General features: G+C 47.1%; 1 protein-coding gene and 1 long non-coding RNA gene across 2 annotated transcripts in view; both read right to left on the reverse strand.

The window, feature by feature from the left end:
• Positions 1-2,249: 2,249 nt before the first annotated feature.
• The window catches only part of LOC143153588 (uncharacterized), a 75,553-nt gene continuing 52,976 nt past the window's right edge, over positions 2,250-24,826 (reverse strand). Inside the window, exon 11 of the long non-coding RNA XR_012993869.1 lies at positions 2,250-2,335. This is a non-coding gene — a long non-coding RNA (uncharacterized LOC143153588). The remainder of the gene's footprint in view (positions 2,336-24,826) is intronic.
• Positions 3,558-24,762, reverse strand: LOC143153580 (uncharacterized). Its single transcript, XM_076324962.1, has 5 exons — positions 23,929-24,762; positions 18,020-18,261; positions 8,897-9,037; positions 8,346-8,483; positions 3,558-7,547 (listed from the first exon to the last, which is right to left on the reverse strand). Exons 1-5 carry the CDS (start codon positions 24,269-24,271, stop codon positions 7,335-7,337), a joined length of 1,077 nt encoding a protein of 358 aa, XP_076181077.1. The 5' UTR covers positions 24,272-24,762; the 3' UTR covers positions 3,558-7,334.

Raw genomic sequence — 24,826 nt, forward strand, 5'->3', positions numbered from 1 at the left:
CGATGCGTGATCATCGTTCGCGCACTACGGCGACGCCTATGTTGCGAAAGAGCCGAATTTCCATAATGCCGATCGTCCCTCCTCGTCCCAATCTTTTATCTACTTTCTTTTTTCCGGTCGATGTCTACGTGGTGTTCAAACTTCTCGGAAGCGGTCTCACGGTTCCCACGAACGGCACCTCTTTTCTCTGAAGCCATCTCGACGTTCACCGAGAGAAACCGCGTCCTAATGCCTGAGATGTCGTTCGTATCTCGAATCGTGTCATAAAACATTTGAACCGCTTACGCCCGATCCTTTGTCGGCAACAAAACTCGCGTCGCTCCTATCCGAATTTGACGAACGCTCGGCGAACGCGTTTCATCGAGGATTTCGTTGAAATCGATGCACCTCGTCGCGCGATAATAAATATCGGATTCGCGGTGTTTCCGATCGATCGATCGATCGATTCTACGGGTCGCGACGCGGTGAGTTGTCGAGCGATCGAGACGGATATCGAGCCACTCGTCGTTACCGGAAAGACCGAGTGCCGTAAAAACGGTGTAAACGTTCTGTAACCAATTAGCGCGAGGGTAAACGCGCCGTGTAACACGACGCGTTTCGCCGGTTAATCGAATAAAATTAGTTGCGAAATAAATTGAGGCTATTTTGGAGCACGGTATCTGTGGTAGGCGGCCGAGGGCCGAAAGCTATTAGCGCAGCAAAGCCTCTCAATCGGCAGTAGTTAAGAGTAACCTTACGTCGTGTTCGTTTTCCTCGGGGTCGATCGTACGACTTCGTGCTCGACTGGTACCTTCGACACGGACGAGACGAACACAACTTCCTCTTAACGGGGGAACGAAATTAGTTCCACGAGGCGTAAAACAAGGAAAAACTAATCCGGTCGTGGGACCGTCGCATCGAGACGAAAATCGACGGCGATCCTTTTAAACGTGCACCGATCCGCTCGACGAATCGGCAACACGCGCGAGGCGTTACGTTTATACGCGCGGCGGTCCGGCACGGGAACCACTCAACTTTGGAAGTCTTTTGTCTCAACGTTATTGAAAGTTGTCTCGAGGGTCACTAGGAATGTAGCGGCAGGATGCCTTTGGATATTCAAGGACGACGGAAGACGGGGAGAGAAGAGGCGAGAGAGAAGGAACGAGATAGGGGAACAGAGAAGGAGAATGGAAGACGGAGAAAGGCAGGAAGGACGAGATAGCGGGTGATGAAGGAGAATGGAGAGGAGGTGGTGGAGACTCCGTCCAGCAGGCCATGCGGGCGCACTGTCCTAATTACAACGAGGCCTCCTATTTTTTTCGAGCTGAAAGGAGCCGAAGTATTTGCCCGCGGCAGCGGAGCCTAGACGATTCCGGACCGCTCCCAGGACTTGCTCGAAACCAAGTGCAAAAGGATCGTCGGCACTTCGCCGTCATCGAGGATCGGCCAAAACGAAAAAGACAGACGCCGGGGAGACGAGAGAGAGAGAGAAGAGAGAGAGACAGAGAGAGAGAGAGAGAGAGGGTACATTCTCCGCGGGAACGTCGCAGTTTTCCCAGCCATTCATGGTACCGACCAATTTTTTTGGCCTCTTCTCGGGACTCATTCATACCTCGCCGCATGAGATCCGATCGTCGATCCCTACCTGCATCATCGGCGAAGACACCGACGCGTCATCCTTTTCGGGACTCTCTCTCCCGGGTCCAGCAGTATGCATGCGCCTGGACCTTTCGGAATTCGTCCGTTCGGTCTTGGCTCGTTAACCGAGCTTACGTACTCGTCGGCTACCCCGTGATCGTTGTACAACGGGACGCACGAATATTTATACGTGTACGGTAATGTTTCCAAACGAGGCGATTTCCCTCGTTTGCTCCGTCGCGATTCCACTCGTCGAGAAAATACTCGTCCCCCGGCGTTCGTATTAATAAATGCTAAATAACGCGGTTTGTCTGACGCATAATTACGATAGAACGCGATGCCCGGATCGTTCTCCGCCAAATACTCGACGATGCAGGAAGGAGGACTAACGATCTTAATGGCTAGGCAAAACATTGACACCTTGGCGGCGCTCGGGAAACCACCTGGGCGAGGACACAGAAGGGAAGACGGCCACGGATCGTCAAACAGACGGTCAGCACGAGCGAAGTAGAAATCCTTATGAGAAGGTAAGTTGGGAGAGCGATGACAACGAGCTAACAGCGTGGACAAACACGGCGGCTTGGGACAGAGCCGTGCCCGGGATGATGATCATGTACTTACGCGTTTCCTCTCAAACATCGACGACGTAGGCAGCACCGGAGAGATGTCACCGCCTCGGCCATTGATCATGGGAAACGACCAGTCTTTCTTGCTCGGGCTGAAAAATTATCAACGGGATTAAATAGTAGTCGGTTCTTGCCGCGTGAAAAAGAAATCGAACCGGTCGTTCAGTTCTTTCGTAACTTCGAATTACGTATTTCCAATACGGGTTTTTTGTATCGTTTTCTAGCAATTTTCGAAACCGTATACGCCTTTGCTATACTTTCCTTTCAATTTTCTCGCGTCGAACAACTCCGACGAAACGTTTTCTCCACCGGACGAGACACTCGACGTTCTCAACCCGAAAATCTCGAGGTTTCTTCGTTGCGCGGAAAAATGTTCGAGTTGCAGCGACACCATCTTCGAACGATCTTGAACGCGAAAATTTGTATCGACCGACAGTAACGCTTCGGAACGTTACATTCGGCGAACATTGATTTTTCTACCTACGAAAGGCGATTCCAAAGTGTTGCTCGAATTTGCCTCGATGCGATAACAATACCACTACGCGTGCAGTCACCTCGTTCGATCTAGAATCTCGAGAAACACGATTGCCTCGAAAGATTCGAAAGTAACGATTTTCGATATCCGTTCTTATCGGGAAAACCATGCATACGTATAGAATGGTTATTTCGCTCGTGCATATGTATACGTACAATAGAAAACAACAGGTTCGGTTAATTATATTATTTTATTGAACTTAATGTACGACGATTTTCGCTATAGAGTCGAAAGTTCGTTTTCTAACAATTACAAACGTCTTTTCCATGGGTTTTATTCTCGCGTTGATAGTCGACTCGAAGAAAATAGTAATAATAGTAGCAACTTTTCAAACATTTGGTTATCGCCTGTAATAATTTAAAATTTGTCGATCCTACGAAGCATCAAAATCGGTTGTTTAAACGAGTCGTTCGAAGGAATGAAAATATGCAAATTCGCAAATTGTACGCGTAAAGTTTCACTTGCTATTATTTTCGATTCGGAAACAATTTTTAAATTTTATAAACTGACCATCGATATCGTTGATCGCGTTTCTTGAGTCTCAAGTATGTCATTTATATTCGTTTAGGGAAGAGTGGGTGGACGTGCGAAATACCAAAATTTTTCCAAATTTAAACGAGTTTCGACAACTTTGTACGGCAATCGTTCTTTTGGAAGTTACGAATGAAAATGTTTGCGACGAATATCGCATACGTTGGACCAATTGAGCACGTAATTGAGGAATAAAAGAACTCTCGATAGGATTGGAAAGTGATCGATGTCGAATAAACTACAAAATATTTCACGTTGAACTGTCTTTGGTTTAATATGATACAACACAGCGGGCGATTTGCTGGTGGAGCCCGTGTACATATTACATATTCACATATATAATTATATTTTGCAGCTTCTATATCATCAAATCTGTTTATGTACAACATATATCAAGCAATCGATATTTATTTTACACGAAATTTCCCGTATATCGCGCGTCTCGATCGCGTAGAATGTATGCCCGACTCTGTCACCGAGGTTTCGCATCGAACCATAGTTTCTTCTCGTATCGTCGAGGTCAACGAAACCGATTCACGTTCGAGGAAAACGCGAACAGGGTCGTTGTTTCGCCCGGTACATTCTACGTGCATATCTCCGCGCGGATACACCGTTTCTAATAACAAGAGACAGAGAGATCGCCAAAATACGCGGATTCGGTATAAAAATAAATTTTCAAAATCGGTTAAAAAGAAACTCCATTCGGTGCAAAAAAAAAAAAAAAGGAAAAGAAACCCGATCGACGATCGGCTGGAATTATTTTGCCGATCGACGCTCGAACGGGCTGCGCTACTGCTCGCGATCGAAGTATCGAATCGAGTCCGAGGTTCTTCTCAACGCGTGTAAATTTAACTTGTTTTCAGCGACGTAATCGATTCTTAAATATATTCTACGATAATTTAAGCGATCGAACTAAGTGCCAGTCTTTCTTGTTTAAACGAAAAACGATCGATATTTTTAAAGGACAAAAGACTGTCTATTAAAATAAAATGTATAAAATAACACGATACAATGAAATGCGTATTCGAGATCGATTTACGAGATCGACATTGTTACAGAAGGCCTCTCTCTCTTTCTCTCTCTCTTTCTTTCTCTTTCTCATTCACTCGCTCATTCGTTCTCCCTTTTACACTCGCACGCGCGTCTCTCTCTCTCGCTCGCTCGCTCGCTCGCTCTCTCGTTCTCTCTCCTACTCCCCGTTTTTTCTCCTTTTTCCCTTCTCCCTCGACAGAAGAATCAGGCAGTTCGATTCAACATTGATAATTATTCGGGACTCGACACGAAGGATTTTCGATGATGCATATCACAGACACGATGATATGGAAATGAAAGGTTGTTTTGTATACGGTGCGTGTGCGTACACTCGAAGATTACGCGTGCGGTCAGCCGTGAGCCTTGCGCGCGCTTGTACGAACTATCTATGATAAGCTTATAGGCCGCCAATGATACGAGAACGAAACAAGACGGTACACGGCCCGATGTCGTTCCGCTCGACAATGTTCGGAACACGATCTGTAATCGTATTTAAGTTTCGGCGAGAAATTCTAAGTACGAGATGGCCCTGCAAAGTCAATCAACCTCGAGCGAATATTGGCGCGAGGCTTCGTACGACGCACCCTTCGTGGCGCTGAACGTTTCAAGAGGAATAGAAAACAATAAAATCCGAAAAAAAGAGTCACGGCGATCAAAATCGAAGAAATTACGTAAACGATTAAAATCTCACAGTTCGAAAAGTAAAAAGATTATCCTCCTCGCGAGTAAAACGACGCATCTTCGAGCCAACGAAGGGTACGTCTCGACGAGCCTACGACGGTTTCTAATATCGCTAGAAAAAAAAGGAAAGTATCGACTTCGGTATTTACAAAAAAAAGAAAAAAAAAGGAAAAACGTTCGGAAAGAAAAAATAGTAGTAGTAATAATAATAATAATAATAATAATAGTAATAATAATAGTAATAATAATAATAATAATAATAATAATAATAATAATAATAAAAAAGGTAGAAAAAGAATTTTCTAAAGCGCCATCCGTTGAACCAATGTCGGATAAAATCGATTTAAAACTAGTTGAGATAAGCTTTTCTTCTGCGAAAAATTGTAACGTATAAAGGTACGGGGTAAGGAGCAAGGAAGAGGAGAAGGTGAGGGCGGGGGCGGGCATTGGTCATTGTTTCTTTAACGAATTTACGTTTTCATACCGTGCAAAGGTACGTCAAGTGAAGGGAGTAGCAGCAGCAGCAGCGCGGCGCGTAACGTAAAATGGCGTCGGCCGCGTCGATGCGTTTCCTTCTTCTTCCGCTACGATATTAATGAAAATTCTACTAACGATATTAATAGTAATTAAAATATATATCCTTCTATTTCTCTCTTACGCTCTAGGTAATTTTAAGCTCAACTAGACACTTTAAATACAGTTAATCGGACATGTAAAATCTCTACAAAAATAAAATAAATAATCTGAATAAATACGAATATAATAATATTACAGTTAGTCAATAAATTATTATATAGGATTAAGAGGGGGGGGGGGGCAGGGGACGGGGGAGGCGCGTACGACCCGTCGGGAAACGAATCTCCCGACGAGCTCCTCGACGTTGCGAGGTACGTCGCGAAGACGTTTGCTCGCACGATACTAGGCGATACAATTATGCGCAGAATTCTTTTACTTTCTTCTCGCTCGACGCGAATAGTCTAACTTAAAGCGCGAATACTGTATTTTCTTGTGTACTTAGGATATAATACCGCTGCGGTGCACAAGCTCGTTTAGTCGGATTCCATCGGAATCCCTTTTCTCTCCTTTCTTTCGTCACGCGAGCGCTCTCGTGATCTTTCCCTTTAATTTATCTCGCTTTCTCTCGCGGTTCGCTCCTTTATTCTGTGCGTGTCCTTTCGCGAGAAACAATGTAAAATTATTTGTTCGTAAGGCTGCTTCGAAGTTTTTGCATCGAAAAAGTACAGATGCATCTTCGTTTTCGAGGAAAATCTCCATTTCGAATATTCCGTCGTTTAAAACGAATCGATTCGCGTGCTTAAAAACTTGAAATCGTTGCGATAAAAACACGAAACCGTGTCTTGAATAAAATTATAAAAAAACAAAAGAGGAGGAGAAGAAGAAGAACAAAGAAGAAGAAGAAGAAGAAGAAGGCAAAGAAGAAGGAAAAGAAAAAAAATAAGAAGAAGAAGAAAGAAAACGCGGATCGATGGTAAAAGGTCGAAAAAAAAGGTGCGATATCCGAGGGTAAAAGAATCCAATGTGGGAAAATTGTAAAATTGTAAAATTGTAAAATCGATCGACACGCGTGTAGAAAGTAAACGGAGCGAGTAGCTCCGGCGGACGACGCGAGCGTCAGAAATTGAAAAGAAGGAGAGGCTCGCGCGCGATTCTTTGTTTGGCGCTCGAGAGCTCAGCGAAGAGAAGGATATCGGTCAGAACTGGCCGATTTTCGTGGCCTGTAATTTTCTATCCATCTTCTCGCGCGTTACGGTTACACGTTCGACGCGGGTGTTCACGTAACTATCGTAAACGTATACAAGACGAATGCGTTTGCACGATCGTGAACTCGGCGGCGAAAGCCAATGGGCTGTTTATCGAACGACTCTGCTTCCCGTCTCTCTCTTTCTCTCTCCCCGGTCGTCTCGCGGAATCCACATCGGCGAGCATCAACGATCACGGTACACGTTATCGACGAGACTCGGCGATGGTTTCCGTCGGTCCTGTCTCGAAGTTACGATATTTAATTCGATACGGACGTACGCGCGCACTTTCGCGAGCCGACGATACGAGATATCTATCGGTTTCACGCGATCGATAGATATATCGATAATCGTCGTTGAGACACGTCACACTGGAACCGGAACGGATGGTAGCCTTCGGCCTGCCTGACAGAGCACGCCTAGGCTTCCCCACTGATACCCGCTTCTTCCGCGATCTCAAGAAAGCTGGCCATCCGCGCTGGGTTGTTCCGGTTTCCTGAGATGGGCGAGTCGTCGCCTGGTAGCCCTTCTTCGGCTTCCGCCTTGCCATCCTCAGGACTGGAGACCGCGGCGTAAGTGTTCGAATACCTGCACCACGTACTCGAGACCGTTCATGTAGTCCCGAAAGATTAGCCAGTCGCGTAGATTACGGTACGTCTCGGAGGACGACATCGCTCGGAATTCGGATCTCATGATGTCGCGAGTGATGTCCGGTCGCGACGACAGTTGCCGCTCCACCAATGCCACTTGTAACTCGCAGAGAACCTGCAAAAGAAAATCACCCGCGTTACACCGAGTGTTCGAGCGAACGGAGCGAGCGCAACTCGAACCTTTCGACGAGCTCGCGGAAAGAAATTTAATACAACGGTGTTCGATTTTCGAATTGAGAAATCCTATTCGTAATCCTTTTTCGACAACTCGATAAAAAGATGCGTTCGAAGACCCGAAGCATTGTCAAAGCGAAACTTAACAACGTACGCGACTTTGATTAGACTTTTCACCGTGAATCTGAAGATCGACGCGTCCAATTTCGAAAAATTACTAAGATGTAACCGCGTAGTAGGTACGCTCTTTGCAAAAGTAAATTTGATTAAAGTACGCGTTAATTGATCGTTCGCCCTCGTTGTAATTGTTTCGTATCCTCTCTCGTATTTTAATTCGAGGTTACGGAACATTTGTAATTTGTTTCTGAATACGATAACAACGCGTACAATTTTTGCGCCGGTGTGAAATCACCGCAGAAATCGTGGAACCGAGAAATCAGAGAAATCGAACGGAAACTAACGCGACGAAGCAACGATCGAGATCGGTCGAACGAACGATAAAGCCGTAAAGTTTTTCACCTTAGGGTTGTAACGTTCGGTCCCGTAGACTCTGCGAAGCTCGTAAAATCGGTGATTTTTCATTACGTTCGCGACAATGAAAGGTATCGCGTTTCAGGCTAATTGTATCTAGCACCTCGGTATTAATTTTTTACCAAGAAGGCGAAGCGAACGCGAAACAAAGTATCGCAACACGGATCGTTCGCGAAGAGAGGTTTTTCGATCGCAAACGCGCACTTACCGTTCGCAGCTTGTATTCCGTATCCTTAAACTGGTTGCGAAACTCGAGTTGAAGATCCTCTTGATCCCAAACGATCTGCTCCAGACCCACCGCGTACTTTTGCATGTATTCGTACGCGTCGATAAGGGCCGCGTCGAGCTGCGAAGAGGATTAATCGCTTTCAGTAAAATGCTTCGACGTTGAACGTTTCTCGTACGAATAGTTTAGAAAATCCCTTCTAAATCCATGCAAGCGTAAATTCCGCGATCGATTCCATTGATTCTATTACTACCGAGTATTTGGGCAAATATTCGACCAGAATGTAATTGAATTGCTCGAGCAAAGATACAGGAAATTAACGTTTACCGGGATAGTACGCAAGCATCGACGCTGCGAGCGATCGAGCGTACGCCAAAGCGAAAGAACCGAAATAGCTACTTGTTTACTGGACGTTGATACAACGATCGATAAGTCGTCGCGTTTCTTGTTATCGTCTTCGATGTTCGTGATTTACCGCTAGCAGGGAAAGAGGCAGAAGAAAAAAGAAAAAGTGAACGGTTGTTCGCACGTACTTCCAACTGGTCCAAGTAATCCTGGTCCAACTGTTCTCCGAGTTGCTTTGGAATTTCTCTCAGCCCGGGAAGCCAATCGTAGTGATGATCTTTAAACGTCGAAAGCAAATCGGCAAAATCGATGTTGAAGATTCGTCTGGCCTGTAAAATCGAAAGAAAAAAAGATCGTGGATTCGATCGGAGAAACTTTCGAACGGAAACGAGACCGAAGAGAAGGAAATTGTGTTTCGTGTTTTCGTCATCCTCCCTCCGGTGAGAAAACGTGGAAACCTTGGAGAAAAATGAATCGTTTCCACGGTAAACGCGCGTATTTCTCGGCGATTTTTAGCGAAATATTTTCGTAGTTGGATCGCGTCGAACCTATCATCGCCTTTCCAGCGAATACGGTATCGTATACGAAACCAACAATTTGTCCAATACGGAGCTCGAACGTATAGAAAAAGGACGACGAGAAAACGTATTTATGGGGAGGGGGGGACTTTTTCGTGCCGCCGCTCGCGTTACGTGCAAATAACCCGCATTTGTAAATCGAGGGTAGCAATGATCGGCCATGAAACGTTAAATGTCTTTATTTTGAAACTCGGGGAAGCAGTTCGCTTCGGACACGCGGCCGTGATCGTGCGTATGCAAAATTTTAAATTTCGCACGGCTCTTTCATCAGGGGAGCAGTATGGTTCGATAACAGGTTAGCGAGTTTAGTTACCGATTAAACAGGCGGTAGCGCCGCGTACGATGGGAACCAGGACGGATACGCTAACGGATGAGTAAGCTCGGCCCGCGGCGAATCCAACGCGATCGGCACGCGTCCTCGACTTTTCGGAAATACCGAGGCGGGTTCGTTGCCCAAAAGATCCTCCAGAGTGCCGGACCATCGCGTTATCGTTGTTGAACACGTTAAACGCCTAGCTGAATTATTAGATCGTTCTTCGAAGATAACACAATTTATATCAACGCGTTGAACGCCACACCGGTTGGCGTGGTCTTCTATATTTCAGAATGTACCCGATTTTTCTGCAAACTGTAGCGTAAAAAGTCAAAATATTCGCTAATTTTTCGATGCACTTGTTACTTCATCGTATCACCAAGGAGAGCAATGCTATTTAAAAGTTTACAAGTGGTAGAATTCGTGTCTCGTAAGCGCTGTAAAGTAACGTTTAACGTGTCAACTGTTCGGAGCACAATGGCTGTAGAACCGTCCCACCTTTTCGATACTCCGACGTGCGCGTTAAGATACTTTCCAACTCACCGTGAAAACTTCAAATAACTCCGTACAAGTTGCACGATTGGACCGTCAATGTTCCATCTCGTAATGAAACATCCGACTGATCTATTCTTCTTCGGTTTCGGTTATTTCGTATCGTTTCGCACGTTCAGCAACTGTACCTCGAAGTTGAGCAGCGACGAATCAACGTTGTAACGCGGTGCGCGTGAAACGGGAATATGGAAGGGGGAAGCCCTCGCTTCGCGCGACACTTCGGGATTGTTCGTTTTCGCGAAACTCGTGAGCGCCGCGCGTGCGCGTGCGCGATATAAAAGGATCCAAAGCGATCGCAAGGTCTCGCCGGCACGCGCCGAAATACCACGGAGATGCTCCGTGCGGGTTTCCTCGTTCGTCGGTACCGGTGGTTTTGCGTTGGCAAGTGTCCGTTGTAGCCGCCCGAAACAAGTGACAACCGAGTCACCGTTTCGCATCGCTGGAAACCGCGATAGCAAGGTAACTCGATATTTTTACCGATGCGACGCGGGAAAAGCTTCACCGTGCTACCGTAGCTGCAACGGAAGAGAAATTGGCCGATCGGTAGAACGCAATCGTCTATCCGCTGTGACACGAACTTTCTTTCGCGAACAACCGTCGAAGCACGTTCGATACCGGCGAATAAATATTTTTAAACGTCACGACACGCCGCACCGAGGTTGCGCGCCTCGTCGCTATCGAAACGAAATCTTTTTAACGCGTTTAACGCCACGGCGGTCCCCGTGGACCGGCGCTTCAAAGTCACGATTCTCCACAGCGCTGACGAAACGCAAACTTCAATACCTGTAAGCGTTTAAACGGCAGTACTCTCGTTAGCGATACTATAAAGTAACGAGTAAACAAACGCACTGATGAATTAGCGAATATTTCGACTTGGAACACTACGGTTCGACCAAACATCAGAGACATCCCTGAAACGGTGACGTAAAGTCAAATTGACACCTGACGCTAATGGCGATGTTCGGCAGATTGACTCCGTATCGGTAGTGGTGACTCGACGTCTTAAAAAGATCTTGCATCGAAATGTAACGTTTCGTTATCGTTACGCGTTTAAATTCATTACTGTAATTGTATTCGCAAAAAGTACATATTGTTCGCGTAATGTTACAAATACGATAAAATTATCTCGAGAATAAGAAACGATAGCGTCTTAACGAGAGTCGATTTAACGTCGCGTTACGACCGGTGCTATGAAAATAGCGGTCGCTACTCGAAGCTCGAGTATAGAAAACTGGCGTGGCGTTTAACGCGTTACTAATATCGCGTTGAAATATTCCGAGCGAGAGAATCGTTCAAATTCTTACATAGAAAGTAAACATTTACAAAGGAAATGAGACGACGTTGAAACGTAGATTGCGAATGTTCCAATCTTACGAGCATTGTTTTAAATACATATCGATTGACCTGTCTCGCTCGTATACACACAAGAACGTATATCATCGAACGTGCCTTCGACCTCGCGTCTCGGTCCAGCTGGCGCGCATAGAGATAACGCGATTATCCAAACTCTTATCTGGCCCAGGAATGGAAATAATCATCGTGCGATACTACTCTCACGACCTGCGGACCGCGATAATACCTTCTGCGAGCAAACAACATTCCTCGGAATTACACTGCCGGCTGGAACAACGAGCAGTTTGCCCCGATAAATTATTCGTTCGCAAAAGTACCGTTTAATATTTCGAACGCGGCGCGAGCGCGTCCACGAGTCTATACGACTACACGCGTGGCGTACTGTTGTATGTACGAAATACCGATGGGTAAACGTTCGAAAATTACGTTCAACGAGAAACGCGAACGAACGAAAGACGAAAAATCGATCCGAACGAGGAGCCGACGAATCGCGTTACTTCGTCGAACGAGTTCTAGTTCTCACACCGAGCGTCTTCGGCCTCGTGTATCCGAACCTAGCCGTTCCCCTCTATCGGTAATCGATCCTTTTCCACGCCCAAATAGTTACGAAACCCTCCAGGAAGATATCGACACCTTTCAAAATAGACACTTTGTATCGGAAATATTAAACGCGGTGATTAAAACCGATTGCGTCACAGGCTGTTATTACCACCGACACGGACAACATCGTCTATTAGGGGATACGCGCTACTTCACCACCAGGAATCGAACAGGCAATTAAACAACTTTACGATTGTTTTACGCCAACGGTTCCCTAATAAATACGTTAAAACGAATCCCTGCGCGTTCCTCCCGAATTGAAGCGTTCGAAGGAACTACTCGAATTCCATCCGTACGTTTTATGGCTTGTTTCGATGTCGACGTCTGTCGGTTACCCACAACTCCCGAATACGAATACGGATACAGTAGAGCGTCGATTATCCGACTCGACTGGACGACATGGGTACGCATACGTACCCAACGATAAGGAAAATGCAATATCAAAGAATTTACGTTCTTGAATACCGTCAAACTATGAATTTCCCCCAACACGAACATTTGTACAGCACCTATTTCATTTTGATTTGCACATTCCAGTGCAATACTCGATGCATTTTCAGCTTCGCTGATGATTTTAACGCTCGTCGTACGAGTAAAATCTATACGTACGAACACACTAAATTTAGACGGAATACTAAATTCGAGCCATCGAAACAGCTAGAACACGTGTCCCATAACATAAACATTGTTAAACGCGTAGCTGAAATATGTACATACAGTGGTTCCAAAAAGTATTCGTACCCTATAACTACATCATAAGGAAATTCTTCTTACCGGTAAGAATAATTTCAATGAAAGTAAATCGTGTAAATATAGAGAAATCTTTTCAAGAAGATGAAATTAAATTTCGAAGGTTTTAATGTTTCTTTTATTTTTTTAACACAACTTTTCTTGGGTCTAGTTTGCGATAGAATAATGGAGCATTAAGAGCTGAACATTTTTCATACGAAAAGTTTTGCTCTGTTTTGCACTATTACTTAGAAGTTGTATTTGAAAAATCGAAGACAAACTGGGACTGTAAAGGCTGATTTCAGCCGACTATATACGATTAGAGAGCTCGCAACGACTTTAATTTTCTTTGTAACTTCGTAATCGTGCGAGACACAAGAAAAATTTTCGCACAAAAAATGTTCAGTTTTTAGTGTTCCGTCGATCAACTGCGAAATAAAGTCCCCCGAACAAATTGTATTAAAAAAAAGGAAGGAACGTTGAATTTTCGAGTCTTGATTCAATCCTCTCGAAAACATTTTACGTCGACGAAAAAATGATGTCACGTACGGCCCAATATGCTTTACATGCGCACAAATTTTCATTTAAATCGAACTTGTAGGTTAGGAGATTTTCCTTACAATACGAATACTTTTTCGATCCACCGTAGGTGACTCGTTCTATATTGGAATAATCGATCGTCGACGTTCGAATAATCGAACGCTTCACTTTGATTTCGAACCGTTGAACGGAGGAACCTAGCGCGCGTTTTTCGAAGCTTCCGTTTCATAGATGTCGAACGAGCAACGGATCGCGAATATCCGCAATTTCTCGTATTGGCGTTCGTTTCGAGACAATCGCGAGGAGAGTTCGGCGAGAGAACGCATAGGAACGGGAGACGAAAAAGCGAAGAACGAAAGGAATTGTCGCTAACAACCACTGGCGGCGAACAAATCCGAGACGCGGGTCTTTTGTGCCTCGTAAAAGTCTCCTCGGCCACACCGGAGCACGAATAATCGTAAAATCGGGCTGAAAACTGACAGGAAGTAGGCTGGCAAGAGTAGGTATGGTCTCTGCGGTACTCTCGAGGACCCGTCAAAATCAATTAGTCTCTCGGTCTTTCTTCTAGCGCGGCTTCACTGCTCCACCGCTTATTAGAAGTTATAAAATTTCGGTGCGACGGCCTCGAACCGATTGAATGGCTCGCTGGCTCGCGGCGCGCCGCGCCGCGCCGCGTCGCGGCGTTCAACGAGACACAAAAGAAATTCGCTCGGTTGCGAATGAAAACTTGCTCGATTTCGACGGATTTCCAATTCTGTTGCCACTTTTGCAAAATCTACGAGTTCGCTACCCAACTAATCGCGTTAGACACCCGTCGAACAATTTAATCGTTTGTTCGTGCGTTTCTCGCAGAGACTTTCAGAGCGGATGCGCGATACGAACAAAACTCCGTGACTTTGTCGCGACGACGGGCATTTCTCGTTTGCGCGAAACGGGACGATCGTCGACGAAAGGTGGAAGAAAAAGAAAAAAAAGAATCGATCGACGTTTCGAGACGAGCGCCGCGAACAACGATTTCCGTCGAGCGTAATCGATCGCGACCCAACGTATTTGAAAAATATGTCAGCCTCGAATGAAACAGTACGGACTGACATCCAGCCAGCGGAGTAGCAGAAAATACGTGTCGTAGTGCGTACTGAACGTATCGAGGCGAGTAAATGCACTGGCGGGTTGTGTATCCGGTCTGCGTTTTAGTATGCAGGCGGAGTACCGGTGTGGTGTATAGATGCCCCATCCTTGGCGGGAGGGGCAGCTTCCGATTCTGATTTATTGGAATCCTCCGCTTCCGATATTTTATCCGATTCCTTCACGTACCGATGCGCATATATGCAACTCGTAGACGTTGAACTTCCTATCTACGAAGAATAGTATATCGGATGTAATTCACATCCACACGCTTGCTCGCGAGGCATCTCGCAAGGCCGCGTCACACAATTCGCGCACGCTCGTCGTGCGAGGTTGCTTTTATATTTTTAACGCCTCGCGCGCGTTCGCTCGACGATTTTTCCGCCAAAACTAACGAAAACGCACGAAAAGATTCTTTCTTCGATCGAGCACGACGCGCGTACGATTCGTATAGGATCGATATTTCGCGCGAAAAAAAATAAAGACACGTGTATGTAATTTCGTTATCGTAGACGCGTCGAATTGGTTTCTATCAGTTTCGTTGCTCGACCCATTCGCTTACAATATCGTGCGAGACTCGTGGTAAGAAAATCGGGCCGAATCCAAGAACCACGGTTGAGACTCGTTCGTATTCGTAGGTTTAAAAATACTTTCTCGAATGTATCGGAAAGAAACCCTCGTACAATGTCTTTGAAAAAAAAAATTTCACGTTCGCGAGGACAGTGAGAGTTGCGAACGATATAATTTCTTGAAATTATTAGAAAAGAATCCCTGTACAACGTCTTCGAAACGAAAATTTAACGTTCACGAGGGCAGCGAAAATCGTGACCGAGTTCGTCTGTGATTACGACGCGCGTTTTCGAAATTCGAATCGCAGGCCAAGGGGTTGAAACGAAAAGCTAGATCGACGAATGAAATTCCGCGTCCGGTTTGAATCGTAGACTCGGTTGGCTCGCGAACAAAGGATTCGCGGATCGAAATTGTATCGCGGTGCGCGCCACGTGCACACGAGAGCAATCGGTCGCACGAAACTTCTTTGCTTCTCGGTATCGCTCTCTAATCTACTTTTTCTCTACGGAGCGTCTGCCGACGCTAAAACGATAACGAGACCTGGAAGGTGACGTCACTGGACTACCAGACAGTGCGTCGCCTAGAAGAGTCGGTCCGAGCCAGAGAAGTCCCTGGAACTCGCATCCGAGAAAAAGTGGACGCGGAGAGGACGAAAACGATTCCGTACCGTGGAACACTCGGTCGCTCGTTTTCGTACGGCCGGGTCTTCGTTTTCCTAACGAGAGAACGAAGAACTTGGAAAGAGGAGGAAGGAGCGGGAGAAGGACACAGACCGTTAGGGAACCGAACAATATCAGATTATGCGCTGACTTGGAAAATATCGGTATCGAGTGTCGTCGAGCGATGATGTAACGCGGACCGTTTCCACGATGACTTCGGTGGGGCCCGCAGGGCGGAACGGGCCCTATACGTACAGAGACACAAATACCCTCTGCGGTCGCACGCGATGAATGCTAATTTTCTCGTTCGTATATTCGCTTTGTACAGGCGGCATAATATTGGCGTCGTAATCGCAAAACCAGGCCCGTAGTCGCGTTCGAACGGAACGGCGCGTTACCGATTCTCGTCGAGCTCGACCGAAACCGTTCGAAACGATCGGATGCGTTCAAATTGGGCGTACTTTCATCGTATCGACGCGATTCGAGAATCGGTCCGATCGCACCGTTCGAAAAGAAACGAAAGAGAACGGCGTCGGCGAAGTAGTCCGTCGTGCACGAGGATGTAATCGAAACTGTACGCCGCATACAACGAACCTAAACGAGTCCCAAAGTAATAGAGAAACAGGAAGCGCGTGGTGCTGGTCGCGAAGGATGAGTCAGGTGGGTCCAAGAATTTGGCGGGCACGTAAGGACGTTCAGTTATAGACCCGAAATCGTGTCGACGCGTGTGCACGATGCATAACTACGGAGACAAGCTTAATCTATCCTAAAAGGAAAAGAAAAAAAAAAAACGAGAGTAAAGTTTCGCGCGTGTAACCGTACCTTCGATCCTGCGGTTTCCACGTCTCATTTTTCGGATCGTTTCAGAAGAGGAACCTTGAGCAACAGGCCCCGAACCCGGACCGTGATTTATTGTCCTTGGTTAGAGATAATAAGGCACGATCGGCTGGGAAGATTCTTTCGAAACGAAGCATCTTCGTGCGCGGCCGTACGGATCTATTTTTCCTCTTTTTTTCCATCTTTCTCTTTTTTTCGTGAGATCGCTCACGCGTTTCATAATACCCGTAAAAGGTACGGAGAGGAGGAGCTATCTACCGCGTGCAAATGTCACGAATGACAGCGATAAACCGCATTCGTTTCAACGAAACGAAATTGAACGAGTTTCTTCTCGCTGGCATCGAGGAATCTTATTTCTGGCATTTACCACGTTTTACGTTTCCAATGTATGCAATTACGGGCAATAAATGTTACGCGCGATACTCGAAATAAGAAGAGCGAAGTAATTTTGTCGCGACCACTTTCCAATCTACCCTGCGCCAGAAGTAACGTCCGAATGTTTGGACATTCGGGTGAATCGTCCGTGGCTGGCGATCGGTCGCACGACGAGAACGAATTCTCGACACGGATAATTGTACATCGACGAATCTTCTTTGAAAATATATTACGTACGAACGAAATCGAACGAAACGGGGAGAGGATCACTTTTGCGATCGAAATCGATCGTATTTCGTTGGAAGTAATACGATTCGCGCGTATTTCTGCGAAAAATCGACACAATTTTCATATTTAAGAAACGCGGCTGGAAATGCGTCACTCCTTTGCGTATACGTGTGTTCCGAACGAATATTTCCTCGATAACGATCGTGCGTGTTCAAGGTATCGGATAGAAAAGAACGGTCGATACGACGATGCAACGTGAAAGAAAAAAACCCAACCATCGAACGCAAAGGTTCGGCTCCGTTAAAACGATTTGCGAAATCGAGAATAAAATGCGTCGCGATTCAATTGTAGTCGAGTTGTTTGGAGAAACTTTGGTTTCGTTGCAGTTACGACCGCGTCGATACGCTCTAGTTTCTTTTCCGTAAAATAGTATTTTTTGCTCGAATTACGAACGGACTCGCGAACGCGGGACTTTAGCGCGTATAACGCTGAATCGAAAAGCATATATACGTTCGATTGGGTAGAACGGACGATTTGTAAGTCCGAGATCTCTTTCGAAGGCTTACAGGACTCTACGATCAACGTCCGTACGACCGGAAGTACTGCCATAACTGCCTTCCGCTCGATGTCCCCTTTCCCCGTCTTATCCCCCACCAGAAGTCACGTCAGTAATTATTGAACCATTGATGAACTTGATCTTCGTCTCCGATCGACGATATCGCGCGCGAGTAGACCGTGTCGGAGCGTCTGTCGCGAAACATTCGTAACGATAACGCTCTACTGGCGGAAGGATGAGAAACGCGTAACGGAAAAGGAAAAAAAACGAAAAGACGAACAAGTACGTGTACTCACATAATCGTCGCGAAAAAGCTCCGCGTGCATCAACGCCGTTCTCGCCTGAACGACAACTTGGTGCAGAAGCTGCGAGTCTGATAGCTGCACCACGTCCAAATCACCGGTGAAGTCTTCGGCGGCAAGGCCACAGGGATTCACCCACTTCGGGGGCGAACTCAGTCGTCTACTCTCGAGGGTCATCGTCGGAGCGCCCTGCACCGAGATGATCACGAGCAGAGTCACCAGAAGACTGCCTAACCCTAAAAGTCAAGTCGACCAATTGAAATAACTATGTATTATTACGATACAAGGTATTCGAAACGCGATACACTGGCTACTATTGGCAAGACGTATCGATGGTAAAAGGTAAACGGTCCTCGTTCGAGGTAGGATCGACTCGAAGGAGAGTGCGAAATAATCGTAAAAGTAAGAATCGGTCAAAGGTCGAGAATTCTACGGTACAAGATCTCGCGTACCGTGGTCGTAGGTCGCGTTACGCTCGTATTGTCAAAGATACGCGCGTGTACGCTCGCGCAAGGTACGCGAATCGAACGGAGTCGAAACGTCGAAGAGACAGGTTCCGTTAATTTCGTCGGCATTCTGGTCTTGTTTCCAATTCGTGGCCAACTACCGCGGTACGTTATTAACGGAGTTGTCCGTATATTAAGAAGATAAGAGCCAGCTCACTGGCTGGTAGCAATCAGCGATTTGACGCGAGACTCTCGGAGAAGATACCCCGAAGAGAGAAACGATCGTGGAGCTTCCGGCTCGTTGCTTCTACCTTCCCCGGCCTCGCCCCACCCTCGGGTGGTACTCGGGTACTCGGGTACTCGGGGTACTCGGGGTACTCGGGGTACTTACTCTCTTGGTCGATAGTAAGCGCCTAAATGGTAGATTTCGATCGAGACCGTCTTATGATCATCCGGCAGTTTCGGGATCACCGCTCGTCGAATTACATCCACGTGAATTCGTCGTCGCATTATTTCACGAGTTACGACCCTTGATGAGGGGCCTGGGATCACGTGCACCGCTACGACGACAAACCATCAGCAGTCGCGTAAGCATTCGGAGGATGTATAACCACCGCAGTCTACCGCGTACAAGTTTTCTCTTTCTCCGTTTAAACACTACCGTCTTTCTCCCGCGATGCCGTCGAGTACGTTCGCTTCGAGCGAATACCTTGTGTTTGATTTGTAACGCGAGGGTCGAACCGATGCTCGCGCATTAAGGTCGCATCGGTTCGACTAAACAGCGTTATTCGACATCAATGTTTCCACGTGCATATCGAGCCGACACGGGAATACAATTTGCGAATCTCTTTCGCCGCGACAACTTCTCGTTCTTCGACGCGCCACGTATTTACAACGATTATTCGACTCGAGTCGATTTACGCGTCCTCCGTCATCGACTGCGTCGAATTTCCACTCTCTCTCGGAGATGCAAAACGTTTCTACCGCTCGGTCCGATTTCGTTCGTTCGTTCGTTCGTTCGTTCGAACGCGAGCGAGCGGTCCGATTTTTATTCCACGATCGAATTTACGTACGACGTACCGCGTGCGTACGTACCACGAATTTCGGCGTTACGGAGTACGCGTTACGCGGGCCACTCGTCGCAAATCGTTGGTCGCTCGTTCTCGGGAAACGATCCTCGAATCTGTTCCTCGCATCGCGAAACGTTGTTACGAAACTGTTTAGGAAGAAGAGGAAAAGAAAGGTCGTCGTTGCCCGATATAATGGTCGATTGTATCGAGTAGTGGAAAATGTAGGTATGTTGCGCGACCGTACGGGCGCCAACAAATTTAATTTTAATGTGCAGCAACACGTGACGCAACGTGCACGGCGGACGCGTTCTCGAGTCGCAAGGAGAAAAATAAGCGGACAAAGAAAGAGAGAGAAAGATACAGCGAAAAGGAGGGTAGGAGGGAGAGGGCAGGGAGACATCTCGGACACTTAACGCATATTAATGAGCGGCTCTTAAGTGCGTTTCGCGTCTTGGTGAGAGAGTAATTTGCCGCGGGGAAGTTTGCGCCCCAAAGTACCATGAAAACCGTGTCGACGCGCGCACCGTCTAACGGTGGTATCTTTTCTTGCGACTAGCCGGTAATTGCTCGAACCTCGCTTCTTCTCGAGTCTCGAGGGCAACGCGTTGATTCTTGGTAATTCGATGGAGAGGAATATTCGACGATAAGCAACGAGGCACGCGCCGAGCGAATTGTATCGGAATTTTGACCAGTCGAAGACAGATAGGTCGCGCGCAATCGCCTGTGCGTCGAGCGCGGAGAGTTTCGCGAGTTGTTCGCGCTCGTTCGTGAACATCGGCACGTGACTTTGGCTCGCCGTCACCGTTCACGCTCGACGGTGGTCAATTTTTCTTCGATTTTCGCGTTTATCGGGAAGAGGACGAACGAGTCGACCATCGAAACGGAAAACGCGCGATCGTGGTCCGGGTAACCTCGTCGGAACGATATCGTTAGCGTTTGACTTTCCGAGATCGCGCGTAAACGATCGTGTACTTTCGAGAGGGGAAAAAAAGAAAACAACCGTCTATTCAATAATGCGGCAAGTATTTTTATCGTACCAGAAGTTGTCCCGATCCAGGTAAATGATCTCGGCGTCCACGATTATATTTCCTTACTTGTCGTTCGTGCACCCATCGGTGTACTTTCGCCGGTTTCTTTAATCGCGCCACGTTTTTGCGCTACTGGAATTTAATTGCCATGCGATATGTCCGTCGCGGCCGGCCAAATTTGTCCGAGGAGGGAATTACGATGATAGGTGCGCTTTCGAGCAAGTTCGCATTCTTACGGTGTAAGAAATCCAAGGAGCCACCTGTGGCTCGTAACCTGCAACCTTGCCAACTGGAATGCATCAACGGATTTGCCTCGTGTAGAAACTGTTCCTTTTTCTCGGTTATCTCGCGATCGTGCTGACAAACGTTTCGAAAAGATACGTCTCGCTCGTTGCACTTGCGAATTTACTCGCGAAGAATACCGTACTCTTGCCGCGCGAAGCCAAAGTTTTCGATAGAGGCGGAGTGCTCGGGAATCTACAACGTTCTCGTCGTCTTCCCTTGAATCGAAGATACATATATTTCTTGCGAAATTTGTGGATCGAATCGAACCGTTCCGTATCATCCGGGTGGTTTCCAAGCGGTACGAGCAAGAACGACACTTTGTCCCTACGTTTCGCACGGTGCGACTCTATCGAAGGGCTCGTTCGAAACGAGGCTAGTCGTAACACGGCCGTCTCGAAACGTTTTTCCGTAATACGGACCGCGAAAACCTCGAATATCAAATGTTCGAACGTCCGTGAATCGCTTCGCGGGGATCGATTCGCCGATATTTCGTAGGGCGGTCATCTAACGGTCGGTACTCGCGTCTTTTGTACTTTCGTCCCGTGTGGCCTGGACGGTGTCGACGGTACAGCTAGGGCCTACCTCAACGGCGACGCTCGGCGACGGCGTTCCAACGAAATTCCTGAGAACCCGCGGCTGCCGTGGAAAAAAGTAAGGCGTGCAAAGCCTGTGAACACCGGTGCAAGGCGCATCTCTACCGTTGGCCGGCAAGAAGATGGTGAAAAATGCGGTAATGACGCACTGTCCTCGCATTGCTCGCGACAATTATACCCCATTACGCCCGTCCCGCCACCCCCTTATCTGCCGGATCGTGTCCATGCTCTGACCGGAGCGCGTTGCGGTAGGTTGCGGTACACGTATATATACGTTCGTCGATTTATTATACGCCGTTTTATGTCCATTTCCCCCACCCCGTACCACCCCACACCCCCCACAACCCTTCCCCCTGTGACTGCCGTGTACTCTGCATTGTCGCCGATCGTCACGGTACGTCGTTCTTTGATACCGTCGCGACTTGGAACACGAGGGGCCGAGGACTCGCGAACGCGATGAAAATCGAGACTCGGTTTCGATTCGTCGATAATTTCTTTCTTTTTCTCTTCGATCGTAGCTCGTTTGAAAATTGCGCGCCGTTCGAGCCTCGACACGATGTTTACCCTCTCCTCGGTCGGGGTCGATGCTTCGGCCAAGACTACCTGTAGGCTCGCGAACGTTCAACAGGTGGGTGCGTTTTGAGCGCGCGCGCCACGCAAATCCACCCTAGGAAACGACCAGAGTAGTTTTTACCACCTTATCGCCCACGTTTACTTCGCGTTTCATAGAAAACGAGCGTTACAGGAGGACGCGCGAACGCGATTGCTTCTCGACGTACGAAAGAGAAGGATTCGATAAGGACCGTTACACGGAGAATGACTAACGCGTTCATCGTCTTGTTCGAAAGTGACGTCAAACCGCGAAAGACAACGCAGCGACGAAAAATATTGTCGGATCACGTTTGCGAAACACCGACGCGTTACGTTTGAAGTTTTAACGCGACGCGTGGATTATCTTTCGTTTTCGCGATGTTTGGCATCGAACAGAAATTTTGTGACGTACGGTGACGAAAGTGGCTGCCATTCATCGTCGAAAGTTTTACCGCGCGCTACGTTCGAACTCGGTTTCCCATTGTTACGGGTGATCTTTGTAAAAATAGAAAATAACTTTGACGGGAGAGTTGAGCAACTCATCGTGAAACGTAAACGACGAATTTAGAGAAAAACGTAAAGAAAAGAAAATCGAAGCTTCGTCGGGTCAGGGTTGCTCGTCCGGCGGTAATTGTAATATCGAACGAAGAAAAGTAAAAGTTTCGAGAACGAAGAAGAAAACATAGTCGGGGAAAGATGAGAACGTTCATTACGTAAGAAAGCATTAATTTTACGTGAGTCAGCGTCAGATGTACGGATGAGTACTACACATCGAAGACAGAGATGCACGTAAAATGATAATGAATGACACCTATAACGATATACGTTTTTCTAGTAACTATAACTCGTTACACAATTACCGGAGTCTTCGATACTGGACCCAACTGGCAAGTTGTAACTCGATGCAACGTAGATTCGCAAACGTCTCCGCAAAGTTCGATTTCGAACGAACAACGGTGACACTTTTAACGTCGCGTCCTATTGAATTTTCGTTCCGGTCTCCCCCCTTCCCCCTTCTCACCGTTTTTTAGCGCGAAAAAGACCGCACCAAACACCTATCGATCGGATAATGAATAAATTTTTTAAAGGAACGACCTCGACGATCTAACCGGCAAAATTACAAAAAATTATCAAAAAATACCTCGTCGTACGATTAAACGACGACGCGTATCTTGATACGGTTCCTGCTTCAATTCGGGGAAGTCGTTGTAACCGGAAAGAGGATGCAATTTTTATTTCGACAACGAACATGGATTCAAGATAGCTGGACAAACTTGCCAAGTTTTGCAACGTGCGTTTTCGAATTAGAGCGCGTCTAAGTGGACGGTGATTATTTTCTCACGGGAAACGTTAATCTTGTAAGAAGATTTAAAGACTAGGGTTTAACGTTTTCCATTTAAATGACCCCTCTCCCGCCATTCAGGTACAAATTTTCATCGTTCATCGCTAAAACCATTGTCTCGCTTCTCTTCACTCGTATCGCGAAGCAAGTATACCGTAACGTTCGAGCTTTCGTCGACGTTTAATTATTCCAATAAGCAAACCTGTACGAAACCACTTACTTCGCCACCTATTATCGTTAAATCCTAGCTCGAATCCTCTCGAGGAGAGCCCTCTCGAACATTACGCGTAAACGAATGGAAAAAAGTGTCGCGTTCGCGAAATATTGCCCATTCCTTCTATTTTGCGATTAAGACGCATTGTTTGGAAAAATGGTCGAATCGACGTACGCGGTTCCTTAAAAATGGCAATTCTATGGGGAAAGAAGGGCAGAGAGAGAGAGAGAGAGAGAGAGAGAGAAAGCGCGCGTGCGAGCGAGAAAGAGAGAAAAGCAGTTATCGCGCATGTTGCCTCGGCGATCGGTGTAACGAAGTCAGTAGTTCGACTTACTCAGCCACGTGGTCGCGCTGATGGAGGCGGTGTGTCTCGATCGTATTCCTCGATCGTGGTAAAAAGCAGGTACGAAGTACGAATCGCGTCTCAAGTGTCTGTACGCGTGAGCATCCTTGTTTATTCGGGGGGTGATCGGTCCCGTGTATCGGGAATTCGGCAGCAGGCTTTCGTATCGGTTGGTCGAGGTTGTCGCGGTGGTCGCTGTCATCGGTGTCGCACCGTTTTGCGTGGCACGGTGGTCGAGAACTCTGTGCGACGTGGTTCTTTGGTCACGAGATAGAATCGCCTCCATTGTCATTTGTCGATCGTAAGCGATCGCTGTATCCTCTACAGCTGTCATGTTCGCATAGCACTTGATCACTCTCGTCGCACGCAGACACTCGCGATGGCGCGTGGCAGCCGAGCAGTAAGCGAGGCGCACCTAACGTATACGGTACTGTTACGCCGTGCCGGGTCAGTTTAACCCTGTCGTCGAGCGTGTTTACGAGATCGGAAAATGCAACTCGGCACCGTCGAAAACGACATGCGCCCGAGCTGCGATTTATCGGTGGGGGGGAACAACCTAATTACGGTGTATCTGTCCGATCGTGGAACGATTCGCCGGTCACTTTGGCTATCGGGAGCGATCACAATTGAAAAACTGTACGCACAGAATCACAACTCGTTTAGCACTGGTTCCAACACACGCGATGCACTGATTCTTATACGAGGGGGAGAAGGGGGTTGCGAGGGCTCCCTCGGAGAGGTAGGTAGAGAGAGATGGGTAGATGGGTAGATGGATAGATGGATAGATGGATAGATAGATAGAGAGAGGGGGGAGAAAGGGAGAGAGAGAGAGAGAGAGAGAGAGAGAGAAAGAGGGAGGGAGGGAGAGAGAGAGAGGGAGAGAGGAAGA

The sequence above is a fragment of the Ptiloglossa arizonensis genome, chromosome 1, assembly GCF_051014685.1.
Source record: "Ptiloglossa arizonensis isolate GNS036 chromosome 1, iyPtiAriz1_principal, whole genome shotgun sequence".
In the NCBI taxonomy this organism is placed as follows: domain Eukaryota; kingdom Metazoa; phylum Arthropoda; class Insecta; order Hymenoptera; family Colletidae; genus Ptiloglossa; species Ptiloglossa arizonensis.

Bases quoted from the DNA above. Each gene is read 5' to 3' on its own strand.
- LOC143153580 (XM_076324962.1), bottom strand. From the start codon at position 24,271: ATGACAGCTGTAGAGGATACAGCGATCGCTTACGATCGACAAATGACA. The intron at 18,262-23,928 runs GTAAGTCGAACT...CTTGACTTTTAG, and splicing joins CAGCGCGACCACGTGGCTGA to GGTTAGGCAGTCTTCTGGTG. The intron at 9,038-18,019 runs GTGAGTACACGT...TCGATTTTACAG, and splicing joins AGCTTTTTCGCGACGATTAT to GCCAGACGAATCTTCAACAT.